Raw genomic sequence first — 19,709 nt, 5'->3', positions numbered from 1 at the left:
GAAAAATGTCTATGTTACTTGGATTCTGCGCCTTTAGTTTAAAAAACAATAATCCATCAGAAAGCGCAGGTCATCTTCACCACGTCTAGCCTGCCGAGTTGCCGTCATGTGATTGGCCGACACGTCAGTATAAACTAACAATTTTACTGCGGTGCAATCAGCTGACGAATGACAAGCAACAGCCTTGTTTTGTAGTTTTTGTTGTTAGTGATTCCTTGCATGAACTAATGTGCCATAAATGCACACAACATTTTACATCTTCACTGAGAAAAAGAACTGCAATTCTCTTATTTCTACTAGAGATAAGCAATATCTGAAACATTTTAATCGCCGATCATGACTTATTCCGACAAATATGCATACGTGTTCTCAGAAGATTGATTCATGTTGCTCAGTCAAAAGAGTTTGAGAACATTGTCATTTCCAGGTTTGGACACACTGATCAATATTTTTCAGTATTTTATGAGATTTTATGGACCAAACGATTAATCGAGAAAATAATGTACAGATAATTCGATAATGAAAATAAACCTTAGCTGCAGCTCTACTGCAGTGCAGTTACAAAATGTAGATTGGAGACTGACACTGTGTTGTTCAGTAACTGGAGTTACTGCAATTTATTTGGAACGACTTCATACCTCCTATTGAAACTCTATTATCAGCCACAGAATAACCCAAATTACTCAAACTCTACTTTTCATTTTGTATTTATTGTTTAATAATATTAACATGTTCCATATTGGTTTTGGAAAAACGCATGAGCTAAGGGCTAAAGAAGACTTTGTTTTCATTCTTTATAATGAAACAAGCGTTGTGAATGAGTTGACATTATCCAAGCAAAAACAGAACACAAGGTCCCGACAACGGCGACAACGAGAAGAAAAACACGAGAGAGGAGCGGCTGAAGGTTCTGGAAAGAGTCAGGTTTGTTGATGACAAGCCCGGATGTTCACCACACACAGCAACCGGTGCCACGGTGTTCCTGACACAGAGTGATACACGAGGGGGAGTGAGCGTGTGTGTGTATGTGAGAGTGTGTGTGTTTCTGTCTACCTGTCACAGTGAGAACTTTGTGCAGATAAGAAAAAACAGGGGTGGAGTAAAGGGGAAAAGATGTGGAACAGGCAGGAATGAGAGAGAGAGAGAGAGAGAGAGAGAGGGAGAAAGAAGAAAGGAGAAAAGAAAAAGAGGTGATTAAGAAATACTTTCAAAGGACTACATTCCCAGAGGGTTACTATTCCTGGTGTGGTGAGCATACCTCCCTGGCACAGCCCAGATAAAAAAAAAGTGCCTTGTTTCTGCTGATAAGGAGGAGAAAGAAGTGGAAGGAGTGAGGTCAAAAGGAAGAGAACACACGAAAACCAGAGCAGCTAGAAAAGATACATCCAGAGTGTTAATAACAATAACGTGAGAGAGCGATGGCAGCTGCACAGACAGACACACAGACACAGTCTTGGTATGTGGCTGAGGCGACAGTTTGACTAATTACTAATTAAATCCATAATTAAAGAGACTGCAGTCATGAACACGGCCTCCTCGTATATAATCTCACTCATAAATTCTCTATGAAGCTCATCATTCCTGCTTTATTACTCTGTCTTAGCAAAAGACATTTATCAAAAACAAATATATGAAGGAACCAAAAGCGAGCCCAGTTTTTTTCTTTGTATGAGGCACAGAGAACAGAATGCACTCAAGGGACAAAGGAAAAGCAAGATTTTAGCCACTTAACGAAAAACGTTCACCTGATAAAATAAATGTATGCCAGCTCAAGTCTGTGGTATCTTAAGAGCATATTTACTTTCACCTTATCTCGTTGTTACACAGCCTTTCCAAATGGAAACTTGTTTGTATTTTAAAAACACTCCATCAATGAGTTCACATGGTTCACTTTTATGACTTTGATTTGTTTGCAATCCTTCGTAGAGCTGCAAATCATGAACTGAGAATGTGTTGGGTCCACAAAATGTCAGAAAAAGTAAAAAAAAAAAAAACAAAAAAAAAATTATTAAAAGTAAAATTATGATGTTGTCAAGTGTCCTGTTTTGTCCACAAACAAACATTTATCAGTTTCATTTGATTTCTTTGTTAGAGAGCCTATTTTAATAATAACAAAAAAATTCAAACTGAGCAAATTCATGCTCAAAATAGCTGACGATTAATTCAGTAATGGGGAAGTCACTGCAGCCCTACAGAAACTGCTGAAAAATGTTAATCAGTGTTTACCAAAAGCTCAAAGTTGTGATGTTCTCAGACAAATTTATAAATGTGAATGATTCTGTTGTTTTGAGAAAATACTACTATATATATATTATTTATGGACATAAATTGAAAACACTCAAACTAACCTAATTAATTATCAATTAATCATTACAGCCCTAATCCTTTGGTGCAGGAGAGTTTACAAACTCATACAATCATGTTTTTCCTGGTTTCAGAGCCTCATACAAGCACTCTTAAAATGACCTAACTTAAAAATACAGTACACTGGCTTTCTTCACTTTTCGCTGTGTACATGCTTGCATCTCGTCACTGCGGCGGGAAGCAAATTCCATCAATTCCTGTTATGCTGACACGGACACACCGCTCCGTCCTCTGTAATCCCTCTCCTCCTCTTTGCCCTCCAACTTTCTTCACTACCGTCTCTCTGCTCCCTCTCTGAGCTGCAATCTTTTCTGCATCTCCACCTCTCTCTCTCTCTGTCTGCTCCTCTTGGGTCTTGCAGATTCTCCTCTTTTACCCTCATCTTGTCTTGAACTTTATTTTCCTGCCAATGCTGCGATTCTTTAAAAGATGCAGCCGCAGCTAAATCACAAACAGGAGTTGGTGGATGTTTGAGGAGCAGTGCAGGGACAGAGAAATGCAGCATCTGTTGTGGAAACAAGACAAGGTCTGGGATGCTAAATTTATGAGCATGAGGACTGGAACTGGTAAGACAAGTAAAGATCAGACGAGGTTTGATGATCAGATGCAGGAACACCTCCGTCAGAGCTCAGAGAAGATCATTCCAAGTTCTAATAAAATATGTTACAGTCATAGACAGATGACTAGAGTTATCATTGCTGGCAAGCTGTTCCTCAGTACTGACTGAGCCGTCTTCACTACATTCTTCAAACTTAACTCATCACCGACTCCAGAGACTTCTTCACCAGTTAGTTTCCCAAAACCTTGGTATCAGAAGCCTCCTCAACAGATGTAGGTTCCAGTGTTCTGTGTTCGGAGGAGGAGTCTGGAGTCTGGGGTGTGGTTGTTAAGATCTGGTACTGATGAGCCAAACCTTCTACACTGCACTGCTATGTAAAACTTCCTGGAGATAGAGCCAGTGAAGCATAATCCTAGTTGCCTTCAATTTTACCTGAATCCTTCAGAATATGAAGCAATGCAATTAAAAACATCAACAACAATCATTTTACAGAAGGTGTTGCGAGTGTGGTGTTGTTGTGTTGTGTTGTAGAGTCTACAACTACAAATAATAGTTGGATAATACCCTCTCTTTAATGATTATGCATCAATTAAGAAAAAAATCAATGCCTGGAAATGAAAGAAAAAAACAAACTACTTGTACCCATTTGCCTCACACTGAGGCCATGGAAGTGTCTTAGAGGTAAATGCATGTTACATTACATTACATTACATGTCATTTGGCAGACGCATGTCAATTAAGAGTAATAACAATACGAAACAGAAGAAAAAGAGAAGTCTAAATTTAAGAGTTTGCCATCAAAATCAGCTGTTACACACTGGTCCTTTACTGTTGTGATTGTACCTTGTGTTAACACTCACATTTTGAACATATTCCAGAGTAAATACTTAAGTCAAGCCGACTTAAAAAGCTTGTTTATATAAGACATAACAGAAAATAGTAACTCAATGTCTTTCCCCAAATATTTCAGGCCTGCTTCTAAAAAACACACATTATGAACGGCCAGAGCAGCTTTAATCAGGTTGAATTACACCATAAATTTAGCTGATAACACTTTTAATTGTTGAGTCGGATGCATAACTTGGACCTTGGTAAGTACTAGGGCTCGACCAATTATCGGCTTGGCTAGTTATTGGAGGCTGATGTTAGGCATTTTATTGTAACGATCACTGATATTATTTAAGTTATTCCAATGTGCATTACTAAAGCTCCGCTGCCGTCTCTTTCTCTGGGACATTTGCTTGTCAACTGACCACAACATGGAGTCACTACGATCGAGTATCCGTTACCAAACATCCATAACCCCCTAACCCTTACCCAAAAGGGTGAAAAAAAGAACCAAAGGTTGTACCATTATTTCTTGCAGATAACATCTAATAATTGGGATCAATATCGGCCCTGAAACCACCCCGTAACCACTTCCACTGGGAGAACTAAGAACTAAAGAACTAAAAAACAACCTTTTAAAAACATATTTAAAAGTAGAGAGTATCCAGGGCTAAACGGTTGCAGCAGTCAAGCAGCAGTATTTGAGAGCAGCTTGTTGGAGCCTGCTGGCATCCCGGTTTGTTGCTAGCCAAGATAAATAAGCTGGAATGACGCGGCTGAAAGAAAATTCACAGATAAGTATAATCGGTAATCTCACGTTCTATCAGCATCTCTCTGCAGCGCACGGCCCCCGAGGCCAGAAAAAAGGAAACAGAGTTTGTTTTTAATTAAACATCAGAGAGAAATACTGTCAAGACAAAAAGATATGACACATTATTACTATATTAATGTGTCATTAAGGAAGTTATAAAAAGTTTGAGAGGAAACTAACTGTAATCATGTATGATTTTCTCTGAGGGTTTCCTCAACAACAGCGAGATATCAGCTCACATTTATGACATGCATTCCAGTTTGGAGGTGGCAAAGGTCAATCACTTCACTCCCCCTGTATTCATTCACTTTCTGACTGAGGCCATGTTCAGAGCTGGCATTACCATCCATAATGATCCAACAGGCAGGATCAGTGTTTACACCTGACATAGTGATACTGTCGGCATCTCCTGTGACACGTGACGGTGTCTCACTTCCTCTGCTCTGTATGCAAATACACACACGGACATTGTGTCTGTTCACATGAACGAAATGATGTTTTTAACCTGTTTGACTGCACAGATAGATGTGTGTCACTGAAAAGTGAACGATAGAAAAAGACGCTGCTGAAAAATGAAATAAGAATTGAACATGAGTTTATATTGACGTGGACTAACACGGACAGAGGTTTAGATCTAGAATCTTAAAGAAAGCATATTATTAAGATTAACGTTCATATAATTCAGGATGTATTATTAGGTATTGTGATCAGACCTGCAGTTAGCACAGACCAGGTGGAGAGCCTGGACAAGCACCATGTTCTCCCGCTCTACTTCTACTCTAAACTGAACCTTCCTCATTAACTATTAACGAGCCTCACTTTGAAAGAGGTGATGTTTTCATCGGCGTGGGTTTTACGCGTAAGTTTGTCCTTCTGTTAGTAACTTCTACGGTCTACTGCTGCTTTATCCTCCATGTGAGGGTTGCGGGGCCACAGGAGCCAATCTTAGGGGACATAGGGTGAAGGGTGGGGTCACACCTTGGACAGATCACCCGTGCATCGTCGGGTCAACACACACAGAAGAACTACAATTCACACTCACTCCGGGTCTCGAACACGGGTCTTTAAGGCATCATTGTTAGCCACTGCTCCGCCCTGTGGCCTCATCACCCAAGTATGTTCCCATTAAAATTTGGTAAGAATCTAACCACTGAAGAAACCTCTACTCCTTATAATGGGTAAAACTGTAGAAAAGAAAAATCATACCTCTGTTAATAACCCATCAGATGTGAAAACATGGTATGTGTGTGCAGGATCAGACACTGTCCCATCAGATTAGATGAAGATTACAGATTTGGCAGCAAATTAAATATAACATTAGAATTGTTATTTAACCCTTTAACACCGTGCGTTAACATCAAACCCACCTTGCATTACCATACCATAATAACGCTCGGTCTGGTTTCTGAAAGCTGAGAAGTTGCACATCAAAGCCAACATGTGGTTATTAGGGCAATTCCCCCTGCATTGTTGCAGCAAGTGGCATCAACATCTTATTTTAAATATGTTTTATACTGTTCAAACTTAACATGAAACATGTGGTGTTTGTGTACAGTGTTTTTTTCTCAATAAAACCTTTTGTTTTTCTTCATTTTTAATTGCTAATACACTATTTTAACATGCAATAAATTCTTATTGAATGTTATCCTGGAAAAATGGGCAAACATCTAAACAGACCAGGATGAATTTTATGTCATGCTTTTGGGTGAAGTTCTATAAATATCCAGTGGATGAAAATGTAAAATATGTCAGGTGCCTGTGAGTAAAGTGCAGACGACAGAGTGTTGAAGCGTCAGTGGAGGTCTGTGTTCTCTGAGTGATGTGGTTCCAAATTTTCTGTCACTCTCCGTTTCCTTTTTTCAACTTCACCTTCTATTTCCTCTGTCCGTCTATAGTATAACACTTGATGAGTCCAGCTCTGGAGTCCAGTCTGGCCTGTTGTCCCGTCTAATCTGGCCAGCAGACGTGATCAGAGGCTGGCCACATTCCACCCAAAATGCTCCCTCCCTCTCTCTCTCCCTCCATCTCTTTATTTCTCTCTCCCTCCCTAGCTTGGGCCTCATTCTGCATTCCTCCCTCACTAATACTATTCTTTCTCTCTCTCTCTCTCTCTCACACTCTCCCTCCCTCTCTCTCACCATTATTCACCTACAGACAGTACAGTATGTCTCCACTTCATGAGTCACAACTTAACAATGGCGACAATTGAGGTTTTAAAGTGTGGTCACTGTCAGTGCTGACCAAAGACCAGCTTCACACACTGAAAACATGGCTGCCAGTGGGGACACATGGAAAAACAAACTACTCCTGCTTAAGTCTATGTTTATTTCACTTTCCTGCACCAAAGTCCATAGAGACAAGCATAATTTTTAGCTTGAAGGGACACACAGGAGGTGCCGGTCTACTGCTGCCTTTGTTTGGTAAGTTTGTGTCACTGAGGAAAGTCACAAAATAACATATTAAACCGTACAGGAGGAGGCAGCAGTGGACCAGTTGAAAGGTTTTGCGGATTCAAAAGTGAGGTCATAATATTCACATTAAAGAAGCTAAAAAAAAAAGAAACACTCACATTGATGTATCAGTTAACAAAATAGTTGGCACTCAATTTAGTTATTGGGTTATTGGGATTAGGGTAAGTGGTGAACATTCCTAAGGTGTCATAGACCTGTTGAAAAGCACTCAAGGGAAAAAAAAGAAAACCTTGAACTATCCCTTTATTTAATGGACTTTGTACAGTACAGTGCTGCTGTTATCACACTCTGCTGCTGCTTGCTTTGCAGGGAGGGTAGAGTTTGTCTATGTACATTTCCTTTTCTGCGGCCTGTATGACTCACGCGCTGGTGACTAATTACAAAGACAGCCCCTGCTGGGATATGCAAATATACAAGCATTCCCGCCGCCCCTCACCGTACCTTTCCCCTCCACTGAACCGCTGAAAGCAGCATCGGGAACGGTGTCGCCAAACAGACCTGTGCCCTGAGAGAAGCCGATACTCACACACAAACCTGCTGTGAGTGAGTCACACTTGCGCAAACTCTAAATAAGATTTAAAAAAAGAAGACAGATACAGGTAAACATGGAATCACCTGCTCTGACAACCATGTGTACAGCAAAACACATGCATGGGTGTGTCCAACAGTTTCCCCCAATGTCACAGAAACTTCAACATTTCCTCTTAATGTTTGCTTTTTTTTACTTATTTATTCTACGTGTGCAGATGCATATGTATGTGTGTGTATATTTTAAGATTTGTGGGTATGTGTAAATATATATATATATATATATATATATATATTATGTCGTTTATTGTCATCTCTTTTATTTTTACAAGAGACTATAAAGGGGTATGCAGAAATGTATAGACATAATGTAGGTTTCCAGAGTTTATGGCTGACATGTCCTCCACAATAGCTCATGTTTTTAGATTGATTTGATTAAAAAAAAATCACAAAATGAAAAGTTTACATATATCCACAGATCGACTCTCTGTAAACTCCTCTTATTTCTTCTATCCCACACGAGACAAATCATGACCTTTTAAATGAAATGCCAATGCTTGAGTACCACAAATATAGTGCAAATACTAATTATAGTATTTGTATTAAGTCATTAAGTATTAAGTAATACTTAATAACACTTTTAAATGTGGTTAAATCATCAGAACTAATAATAATTAATCCCAATCATAATCAATCATAAACTGAAACTACTATGACATACATAAATTATACACAACACTATAGGAGCATAGGAATATGTGTCTATTTGTGTTGATGTGTGTAAATTTAAAATTTAAGACAAAAATGTGCTCATGTTAACTTCCTACTTTGTTGCTCATTCATTTATTTAAATCATTGACATGTTGGTTTTACATTTTGTGAGGCCAATACTAGGGCTGAACAATTTTGAATTAACATCATAAATATTTAATTGCGATTATTTGACAGGATTTACAATATTCTTTTTTAAAAAGGATTACAGTGTGAGATTTGTGCAGATCTGTGAGAAAAAATGATGATGTGCAGAATAAGGTGCGTATAGATCAAGACAATAATGGATCTAAATTTATATTTTCACACATTTTGGCTTTAACAAATATTGCGCAGCCTCCTGCAGAAGGCCGCATTGCAATTTTGATCAAATTTGGATTAATTGTTCAGTCCCAGACAATAGTACCTCTGTTTTTATTTTTATTGAATATTTATATCTAAATGTGTTTAAAATATGCTAAAGAGATGCACTGAGCAAGTATTCATTAAAGTTAGTCACTTGTGATTATTAAACTGTTTTATATCATTAAAAAAAATGATATCTGGCCAAATGTATCAACCAAAAAATGACAAATTATAATGAAGTAATTGTTATTCTGAATAAATGCTAACATTATTGTTGCTCAATGAACAGTTTTGTCTTGGACAGCTTTTACCAATGACGACCATGTTCTCCAATTACACTCAGCACTCAGGAGGAACAGGGTGAACCAGGAAGTAGCTCTTAGCAGCTTCCAGTAAATCATCACCTGCTGCCTGGATTTATGTAGATTATATTATGTTTCTACTTCTGGAAAAAAAACAGAATGTGTAGGTTTTTTTTTTCTACATGTGACAAAATCCACTGCTGACATTATAATATCACATGAAAACACACAGTGCAGAGTCTCACACACACACACACAGCAGCGCTTGTGTTTTCAAGGCTCCCAGCATGCATTGCAGCTCTCATCATCGGCCTTAAAGAGACTCCAGCACTGTGAATCCGCCTATGAACGAGACTCTTCAGCGCCGCCATGACAACCAGTAAACAGTGGACAACTCGATAGTCATTAACAGTGTCGTAGTTGAGTTGTACTGTGTGTGTGTGTGTGTGTGTGTGTGTGTAAGAAATGTTTCGAAATTTTTATTCAGCAGTGAAAAACAAGACATAAACGGCTCATCAGTAATGCAAAAAACAACAACAATGTGGCCATTATTCAACACCCAGACCACAACAATACAACAACAGACACTCCGACACAGCAGAACATCCGTCTCTCTGTCTGTCCACCAGGCACATTGACGAATGTTCACGCCCACAGAGACGTCAACCCTCAGACAAATAACCTCACAATACGCGTGGATTAACCGCCACCGTGTCACTGAAAGCATCTGTAAGACATAACCACTTGTTTTTACTCACAGAACCCTACGTCTGCAGTTTATCTTCAAAACAAACTTTTTACTTTACTATCCTTCATCCATCCTTTACTTCAAAGTGTATTGGAGAACCTTTGTAGTATTAGGGGCTGGGACATAAATCTATTTTATTGATTAATTCCCATTTGCTGTAGTTTAGGGAGGATTTGTTTTTCTCTTCCCTTGGGACTCCTATTGTTAAGATAATATCCCTGGAAGTTGGGACATTGTTGTGGTTTTTTTTTCTTGACCTTGTGGTGTTTTCCGTCAAAGTCAAAGAAAACTGGGTGAGGACAGGATGTAAAGCTTAGTAAAGGAGTGTACAGTACGGTCATTTGCACGTAAAGATCAGCATTTATCAATGTGGACATTGGTGTAGCATATGATCAAATCTCACGGCAGCTCTGTTATTCTGTCAGTCTGCCGCAGTCATGTCCCTGAGACAGCACAATTTAACATTTTCCAGATAAATATGCTCTTAGGTGTTAAGCACATTTGGAGCAGGTGCAGGTGGTTAACTCACAATAAAAGCCATCACGAGAGATAATAACTGCAGCTATATAATAAATGATCTATAAGATGCCAATCTGCTGAATGTGCACACTGTAAAGCCTTTTAAGCTAGGAGGACCAAATGGTGCTTGAAAGGTGGTGGTGGAGGAAGGGTGTTGTAACTTCGGCCTTTTTTTGTTGTTTTGAATATTCTGTAAATATGACTAGGGCTTCAAGGATTATTCAATTAATTTATTATGAATCGACTACACAATTAATCCTATTTTCACAATCAGTTAGTCGTTTTGAATGTTGTTGGGTTTTCTTTTTAAATAATTAATACACGTTTTCAGATTTTTCAGCTTCTTAACTTTGAATATTTTGGTTGGTTTGGTTGGATATTCTGGTTTCTGGTTTCTCCATATAACAAATCATCATTTCAAGGTTTGGGAGACAACAATCGTCATCAAACAAGTACTCAATAAATTTGAGGAAATAATTGACATTTTGATTGTTGCAGAGCTAAACGTGAGATTTTCAGGAAATGTCTTCTTCATCCACACAACTGTACAACACTGTAGTAGTAGTACATGTGCCAGGCCTGTACTGTATGTGGCACTGCAACAGAAATACAGCAAGTGTGAGGGAAGGAGATGTTGAACTGCACCGTGTAAAAGCTACATAAAGCTTATTCAAATAAGTATACATTACAATGTAAACCCCAAAACACCAAAGACAGAGATTTATGTCAATACGAAAATGCTACGGTGGTGCTTTTTAGATTTTCCCACTCCAAGATCCATTTTCAAAACATTTCAATGCTATCAAAATGCCAGTTCCAGGTTGATAAAAAACATAAGTGTACGGCCCCAAAATCAGTAGGAAAAACCAGGGTTTGAGGGCAATAAATCTGTAAGGGGTTGTAGCTGCACTAAAATAAGCAAGTTGTCTTAATATAACTTTGTTTGACTGACCTTAAAAATGTATTTAGGTAGGTTTATCCAACCATTACTATGTTACGGTGTTTGTTTGTTTTTCCTCTCTCTGTGTGTGTGAGCAGCAGTGAACTCAGCATGGGGGCTAATGTCTGGATCATGTAATTGAAACATGGTCCCATGCAGCACTACACAGTGACCCCACTAATCTCCTCCTGACAAAGTGGCTTAGCTTCTATACAGTCATATGGGACAGCAAAGGCAGCTTAAACACAACAGAGCGAGCGTGCACGGCCCCCGGAGCCGACCCCCATACACCCCCCATCCTACCAGCACTTAACAGGTCACACTGTGCTGATCATTAGTTTGGACGCACTTCCAAACTAAAACAAAAAAAAGAAGAAGGAGCAGCAGCTTCAGTTTGATGTGTGTCGCCGCCTGACCGACAAAAAACAGGCTTATGCAACCACTTAGCATGTGCAAACACTAGCAGAGCTAATAAAGCAACCAAAACAATGACTCCCAGACTCTGCAGAGATAAAGCAACAGCCAAGGACACCGTGTAGTGCCACAGCAGGCAGGAGCAGGACGATCACTACAGTCATGACTGGACGTAGAGAGTCTGTATATTGTTTGTGGTAAATGTGAAACCCTCATTTCAGTCTGCAGACGCAGCGAAAAAGGAAAAAGACACTCCTTCTGTGTGCAACAGTAGAACATTGAGATCCACCTGAATTAACTCTCTGACTAATTTTTTAAAAGTATTTCTTTTAGTAAAAACTATTTGTCAACAAGCTATCTGGCCTTTAAAAGCACAGATTAAAGGTTTTTAGAGGTGTGCTTGTATTAAACATATTCAGAGCAATGTAAAAGTGATTTTAGCCACACAAAAGGCTCACCTAATAAAATCTACACTTTTATAAGTCAGCAACACCTTTAAAATACGTTTGTGGTTTCATTTCCTGGTTTTTGACTAGAAAATTAAGTAAGTAATCTGCTCACTCTGTCACATGCCAAACTCCATGGAGGAAATCAGCAATTCTGCATCACACACAAAGGATGTTGCTGATCCACTGCTGCCCCCATCCATAAGTTCACATGTGTTCTTTTGTAAGTTTTGGTGTTTGAAATCCTTTCAGATTTACCTGGGACACAAACTTCACAAACAAGGCAGCAGAAAACCAGCATTTCCTGTGTCCCATGTGAGCTAAATATGCAGATGGACTTTGGTGCAGGGAGTGAGCATTTTTCAAACTTAAGTTTGCAGTCAGTCACGAGGGGCTGTTGGCAATGTGCCTCAGTTAAAAAAAACTCTTAAAGAAAAACCTGAATTATCACTTAACTTATATGGGACATAAGTGGGAGACTTAAAGACACAGAAGTTTGTGAGCAGTGGTAAAAAGTAAACACAGACAACATGCAGCCTAAAGATTTACATGGTCCTACCGCAGTATGTTATACTATTATATACCTAATTCATACACAGAAATACTGTGTTGTTCAAGAGCTCATCCGATATTTTTAAGCTGCATTGTTCGCAACTAAAACACAAATGTAAACAGCGACCCTTTTCTCAAACACTTCCTCCTCCTCCTGTGCTTACCTTTCCTCTGCAGAAACAGTCTGAGCAGAGGGCTGGCGGTGGAGATGGCCTTGTGGTAGTTGTCGTCATTGTTGATGGGCAGCAGGTCGCCGTGTACATCGGCATAGCCCACCAGCAGCTCCACGTTTGGGATGCGGTGCACATGCTGCAGGAGGCCGTAGAACTCATCGAATCGGCCCGGCTTTGACCGATCCAGAGAGAAGCGACGAAACTCTGCACCAAACTGGGATGGGTAGGGAAAAGACAATTAATGTGAGAGCAAGCACAAAGGCAAACAGGCTAAACGCCAAGATTTAAACACTTTGTCACCTGCGTTTTACATGTTTTACCTGTGTTTTAAATTTCTACATTTTGATCCACTGGATCCAAAATACTTGCTGGAAATGTATAGAATTTGACCTGATTAAAGCTATAACCATCTTACATAAACATGACAAAATTCATTCTAAGCTGCCCAACATGTGATCTGGATGAGAAATCCTCATGAAATGTCGTTTGCTGGTAGAGTGTCCGATCCTGCATACACATTTTGACAGAGATACATTATGTTTTTTTTAAGTTTAGCTTCATGGTTCTCAAACTGTGGTAAGTGTACCACCAGTGGTAAGCAAGCTTCCTCTGGTGGTAGTTGGAGGAAAACCAGAAATATACTGTTGTACTGTATATACCAGGGTATGTGATCGGGGTAGAGCTGAGGAATTTTGACCAGAGTTTTCTCAGGTGGTACTTGGTATAAAAAGTTTGAGAACCACTGGTTTAATTTTTTGTGACATCATCAGTGGGTAGAGTCATACCAGAATTCAATGGGAACATACTTGAGTGATCACCTACCCATCACAAAGAAATTCATATTGGTCCGTCAAGAACTGTGAACAGGGAGTTGCTAAAAGAAGGACAAACTTGGAGATAAACCCATGCCGATGATCCATTACCTCCTTGGTGGAGGTAGCTAGATATCAAGGAAAAAGTGGCCTTCAACGGGCCACCTGGTGTTCTGACAACAGGCTTCATCACATAGTCCAAAGACATGTAGATTGGGGATTAATAGTTTAGGTTAATTGGGCACTCTAAATTGGGAGATGGACTGGAAACCTGTCCAGGATGTACCCCACCCCACCATCGCAACACTCATGTGGAGAATAAAGCAGTTCCAATTGGATCTAGTCTTGCGATTTGAGGCTGTGACTCACATATAGTGGTGTAGTCTACGTGATACGCAGTTATACACCACCACCATTCTTTTTTTTTCTTTATAAATCTTTTTATTGAAAAATCAAGGGTAGTAACAATGATTTAACAGCAAAGTTACAAAAGATTTTCATTCTTTTTTCTTTTTATACACACACAAACCACCACCCACCCAACCATCCCCCCACCCCGACTGGACCAAAACAATAATAATAAAACGAACAATCATAATAAACATAAAGAAAAGGTTCAGTTTTAGGTGTCATAGACACAGGTGCGCTTAAACAAAATTAAAACACAAATAAATGAACAGGATTCCAATGAGGGACATGACTTCAGAGGTCTGTATGACCAGCCAAGCGAACCTTAGTGTGGGCCCAAGCCGCAAGACTATATACTCCTAAAATCTTTTAATTTACATTACATTACATGTCATTTAGCAGACGCTTTTATCCAAAGCGACTTACAATAAGTACATTTAAACATTTGGGTACAAATAAGAGCTAGAAGTAAGTAAGAGCTTCAAGTAAGCCAAACTATGAAGTGCTAGTCATAAGTGCGATGTTTTTTTTGTTTGTCGCCGTCGTCTTAGTCAAGGAAGAGTCGGAAGAAATGTGTTTTTAGTCGGCAGCGGAAGATGTGGAGGCTTTCCGCTGTCCGGATGTTGATGGGGATTTAGTCCACCAAGTCTTGGGAAGCTCTTGGAGACTACTGAGATATGACAAAAAAGGTTCCCAAAGAGACTGAAATTTGTCTGAGCGTCTTATTGCAAATTTTATCTTCTCCAAATGTAAAAATAGCATTACATCTTTCAGCCAATGTGCTGCAGTGAGTGGTGTATTTGACTTCCAATGAAGTAAAATTTGCCTTTGTGCCAACAAAGAAACAAATGCCATGATGTTGAGTTGCTTCTTGGTCAAGTTTACATTTACATGTCATTTAGCAGACATTTTTATCCAAAGCAACTTACAATGGAATCGAGTACAAACAGCCAGGGGTGGAGTCGAACTTGCGACCATGATGTCTTTCACACACAGGGTACCGGACTTAACCACTGAGCCACTCCACCAAATCTTTACTCATTTGGTACACCAAATAATGCTATCATTGCACAAGGTTGTAAAGTGACTCCAAGAACTTTAGACAGTACACCAAATATGTCAGACCAATACCAATGGGGGTTAGGGTTAGGGTACCAATTTGCAAATGGCAAGACCAAAACATGTGTCAAATCTGCCACACTAACATCTGATACAATTGCTATCACCATTTGGGTAAAAGGAAGAAATTTCGCTCTACTCCAATGCAAGCGATGTACTACCTTAAACTGAATTAGAATCAGTCTTGCACAGGAAGTGCTATTGTTTACTCTAGTCAAAGCTTCAGTCCAAATACCTTCTGAGATTTCAGTTCCAAGTTCTTTCTCCCATTTACTTTTTAATCTCGTCCAGCTTGGCATTGCCCATTGACATGACCATTGTGTAACAGGGTGGAGTGGCTCAGTGGTTAAGACCGGCACCCTGTGTGCAAAAGACTTCATGGTCGCAAGTTCAACTCCACCCCTGGCAGGGGTTACCTTGTAAGTCGCTTTGGATAAAAGCGTCTGCTAAATGACATGTAATGTTACAGTGTGCAGTACAACCCCTCAGCCAAAAAGTGACTTATTAAGAAGGTTAGGAAACTGTGGGCTATGGCTCCTAGCAAATTGACGGGCTTGAAAATAGCGAAACAGGTTCTTCTGTTGGAGGTCATATTTGGAACGTAAAACTAGAAAAGGTTCCATTTATATATAGATCACTGAACCTCATGATTCCTTTTCTATGCCATGCTACAAATGTGTGATCAAATTTGGCTGCTAAGAAGTTGTGATTGTTACATAGCGGAGTGTAGGTCAAAAGAGTTTCCCTCAGGTTATGCTGCCTCCTGAATTGAGACCATATTTTGAAGGTAGATATTACCACAGGGTTGGATGTAAACCTAAAATCTTCACAGAAAGATTAGATGAAACCAGGGACGATGATGTGCATGACATGCCCTCCAGGTCACACCAGTCCATACCCGGAGATTGATTCCAGTATGCTATTTTGTGGACATTTGCTGCCCATTAGTAACCTCTTAAGTTTGGCAGAGTCAACCCGCCCCCCGCTCTTGATCGTTGTAGGAAATCCTTCGAAATTCTAGGGTTTTGATCCCTCCATATGAATCCAGATATCAATTTGTCAAGTTGACAGAAAAAGGATTTTGACAAGAAAATAGGAATACATTGAAATAAAAATAAAAATCTCAGCAGAACGTTCATCTTAACACAGTTCACTCTGCCTGCTAAAGTCAGATGTAAAACATCCCATCTCTGTAAGTCCGATTTGAGTTTAGAAATGAATGGGACCAGAACTAATGGTTCTATTGCGAGTGTGAATAATAAAGGGCTCAATGGGCAACCCTGTCTGGTGCCTCGAAACAGTGAAAAATTTTGTGAGTGCATTTGATTTGTAACAACTGAGGAATAAAGGGAAGAATAAAGCAGTCGGATCCACTTGATAAATGTCCTACCAAAACCAAATTTCATTAAAACAAAAAAAGGAAAACCAACACCATTCTTAGAAAGAACTTGCACTCAAGCAATGTGTTTTTCTGCACTGGGAGCATAGTAAGACTGTCATCCACAAGCTCTAACACACCACATGTTTTCAATCACTAATGTAGACTTAGTGACATGTGTGTGTCGGTCTCTCTCTGTGTGTGTAAACAAAGCTGTGGAACCAAGCGTCTGTCCGAATGTTCAGCTCGGGGTTGTAGCAAGAAATATTACCACGGAAAACGTTGCTGGCTTCTCTGAGTAACGTTATAACCAGCAGTGATCTGGCTGCCTGATATCTGAAACAATGTCCCTATTGGTGGTGTTGATAGTAAAAGTGTTGTGGTTACTGTTGCCCAGCATCAACAAAAGATGATCTGCCAACATGGAAACTGGTCAGATTATGAACTAGATTCTATTAGTTATAGGTCAGGGAGCAGAACTGCTCAGAGGACTGTGTCCAGAGGTCACAAGAAGACAAAAGCTAACAGGTGACCTTGGACTGGAGCTGCACAAAGTAAAAGTACTACAAAAATTAAGGTCACTAATTTGTGGACCCAGGTCAGAATAGGGACCCAGATTCTGTCCTGTCTGGACATATATAATCATTGATATGATTCCAGGTTTTGATGAAGTTTAGTTCTAATTTTCAACAGCATATGGGATATTTACATAATATGTTCCTAACTTTAGCAATACTACAGTAGTCTTGGTCAATATTAGTATTTGTTTCGTTAAGCTCACTTCAATATTTATCAATGTTATATTTTCACAGTTATCACAATAATACATTGAATTGCAACTGTTTTTGGTTGAGATACTTTATATTAAAAATTACTTGGTGGGGTGGTTTTATCTACATAATAATAATAATAATAATAATAATAATAATAATAGGTAGTTTACTCAACCAATAAACCCTACTAAATGTAACATTTATGTCACAATAATAACAAGAATCACAATTATTTTTAGCAGTTTATCTAGATAAATATAGGTAGTACACTCAATGTCCGCCACATAAAAACTACTACTATATAACAGAGAGGATCTTTACAGAATATTTTAGTCCTGATAATCTTCTGAATCACAATTATCTTCTGAATCACAATTATTTTGGTATTTGTTTATCTCACTATAATATTAATCAAGTCACATGTTTAGCTCCATAACTGAGAGTAGTTTATATTTAACTTTTGCCATCAAACCACAGCGAATGTTTCACACTTGTACTTTACATCATATTATTTTTAGAATGATCACAATGATTCTGTGAATTGCCAAAATGTTTGGTTAAGTCTTGAAAATTATTTGGAGGAACAGTTTATCTACATAATTATGGGAAGTACACTCAATTTCTGACAAATAAAACTACTACTATATAACAGAGAGGATTTTGTATTGTATTGCAATTAATTTGGTCAAAATTGAGATGTTTATCCCACTGTAATAGTCATACAAGTAAATATAAATCACATTTTTTTCTACATATGTGGAAGTATGGGTAGTTTATGTTTAACTTAGACCATTAGTACTTTTCATAACATTTTTACTTGAATTATTACAATATTTCTGTAAATCACAATTATCTTTAGCAGTTTATCTACATAAATATAGGTACTCCACTTAATTTCTGCCACACAAACACGATTAAATATAACAGAGATTATCTTTACAGAGTATTTTTGTTGCGATGATATTGTAAATCACATTTATTTTGGACCAAAATCACATGGTTTTTTTTCCATATATATATGGGTAATTTATGTTTAACAATGGCAAGGGTTAGTTCTATCCATAGTATTTTTTTTTCTGAATGATCACAATATTTCTGTAAATCACAATTATCTTTAACTTAATTTCTGCCACATAAAAACTACTACATACAACAGAGAGGATCTTAACAGAATATTTTTGTCATGATAATACTGTGACTTAATTGTTTTGGACGATAATATGGGTATTTCTTTTATTAATGTTTAGCAGTTAATCTACATAAATATAGGTATATTACATATTTTACAAGTATTACATTATTTGGTAAAAGGAAGAGGGGGGGGTCGCAGAAGAAACCGTGACACTCACTCACCTGAAGCGTCAGCTGACAATAACCTCCACCTTCAAACTTTCACAGGCTAAATAACTATCAAACTTAACCAAAACTACGATCGCGTCAACGCCAAACGCAGAATAATCACGTAATATGCCAAGTTAGCAGTGAGCTAGCAGCGAAACAAACACCTGTGTTAGTGTATCTCGGTAATTTGTGTGACATCACCGCTTGCTATCAGGCTACCTAGCAGGCTAATTTAGCTTAAAAAAACAAAACCACAACAGCCACAGCGGGGAGAAAAGACAATATAAAGTGACAAAAATAAGTATTTATATAAATATAAATATATGTATATATACATATATATATATATATGCACCTTGCTCTTCACCTCCACGGCACTCAGTGAACGGTTGCTCGGCACTCGGTGGTTCTTGTTCATGGTTCGCTAACAGCGGGACCGCCGCCGAAGCTCTGCCGCCGGAGCACTCACTGTCGCCGCCGCCGCAGTCGCTGAGTACCCAAACACCGGGAGTGTAAAGTCCACTTATTTCCTCCTGTTTCTCCTGTCCCGCGATGACTTCTTCTTCTTTTCCGCCCCCCAAAAAACTGTGACAGCGGCTTGAGCTCAGCCTGTAAACTTATCTGCTCTCATTGTGACCGACGACAGATCCGACTCTGTACTGCTGCTGCGACGCGACCGTTCAGTAACAGTCTCCAGTTAAACTCTGACAACCACTCTACCCCTGAGTGTGTGTGTGTGGGGGGGTGGGGCGACACCAGACTTCAAAATAAAAGACGCAGCTTCTTCCTCTCCCACCTCCTCCTACCATTTCAATATAAGAGTCATATATAACTTCCAGTCCCGTCAGAAAAGGCTGTGACCGCCACATCGGGACAGGTGCGTTATAAAGGAATTTGTGGGCCCCAAGGAATAAGGGTCCTGGGGAGCAAAAAAACCCTGGGTAACAGCTCTTCAACTTACAAAGCAGATATGTGTTTGTTCAGAATGTTTCTTAAACATAACAAAAATGACAAGATGATGGACAATATGTAACTTTTAATACACAGAAACAGTAAATAACAAATCTCCCTTACCCACCATCGCCAAAAATATCCTCATGTATTATA

The 19,709-nt window shown here is 39.0% G+C and overlaps 1 protein-coding gene across 1 annotated transcript in view; it reads right to left on the bottom strand.

Annotated features, from left to right (window-relative positions):
• The window catches only part of pard6b (par-6 partitioning defective 6 homolog beta (C. elegans)), a 29,869-nt gene extending 10,576 nt beyond the window's left edge, over positions 1–19,293 (bottom strand). Inside the window, exons 1-2 of the mRNA XM_058643657.1 lie at positions 18,958–19,293; positions 12,763–12,985 (exon numbers count right to left, since the gene is read on the bottom strand). Coding sequence (XP_058499640.1) covers positions 12,763–12,985; positions 18,958–19,020 — 286 coding nt within the window. The 5' untranslated portion in view covers positions 19,021–19,293. The remainder of the gene's footprint in view (positions 1–12,762; positions 12,986–18,957) is intronic.
• Between the last annotated feature and the right edge of the window lie 416 nt (positions 19,294–19,709).

The sequence above is a fragment of the Solea solea genome, chromosome 11 (assembly GCF_958295425.1).
Source record: "Solea solea chromosome 11, fSolSol10.1, whole genome shotgun sequence".
Lineage (NCBI taxonomy): Eukaryota > Metazoa > Chordata > Actinopteri > Pleuronectiformes > Soleidae > Solea > Solea solea.
This window is presented reverse-complemented; position numbering and strand designations above follow the sequence as displayed.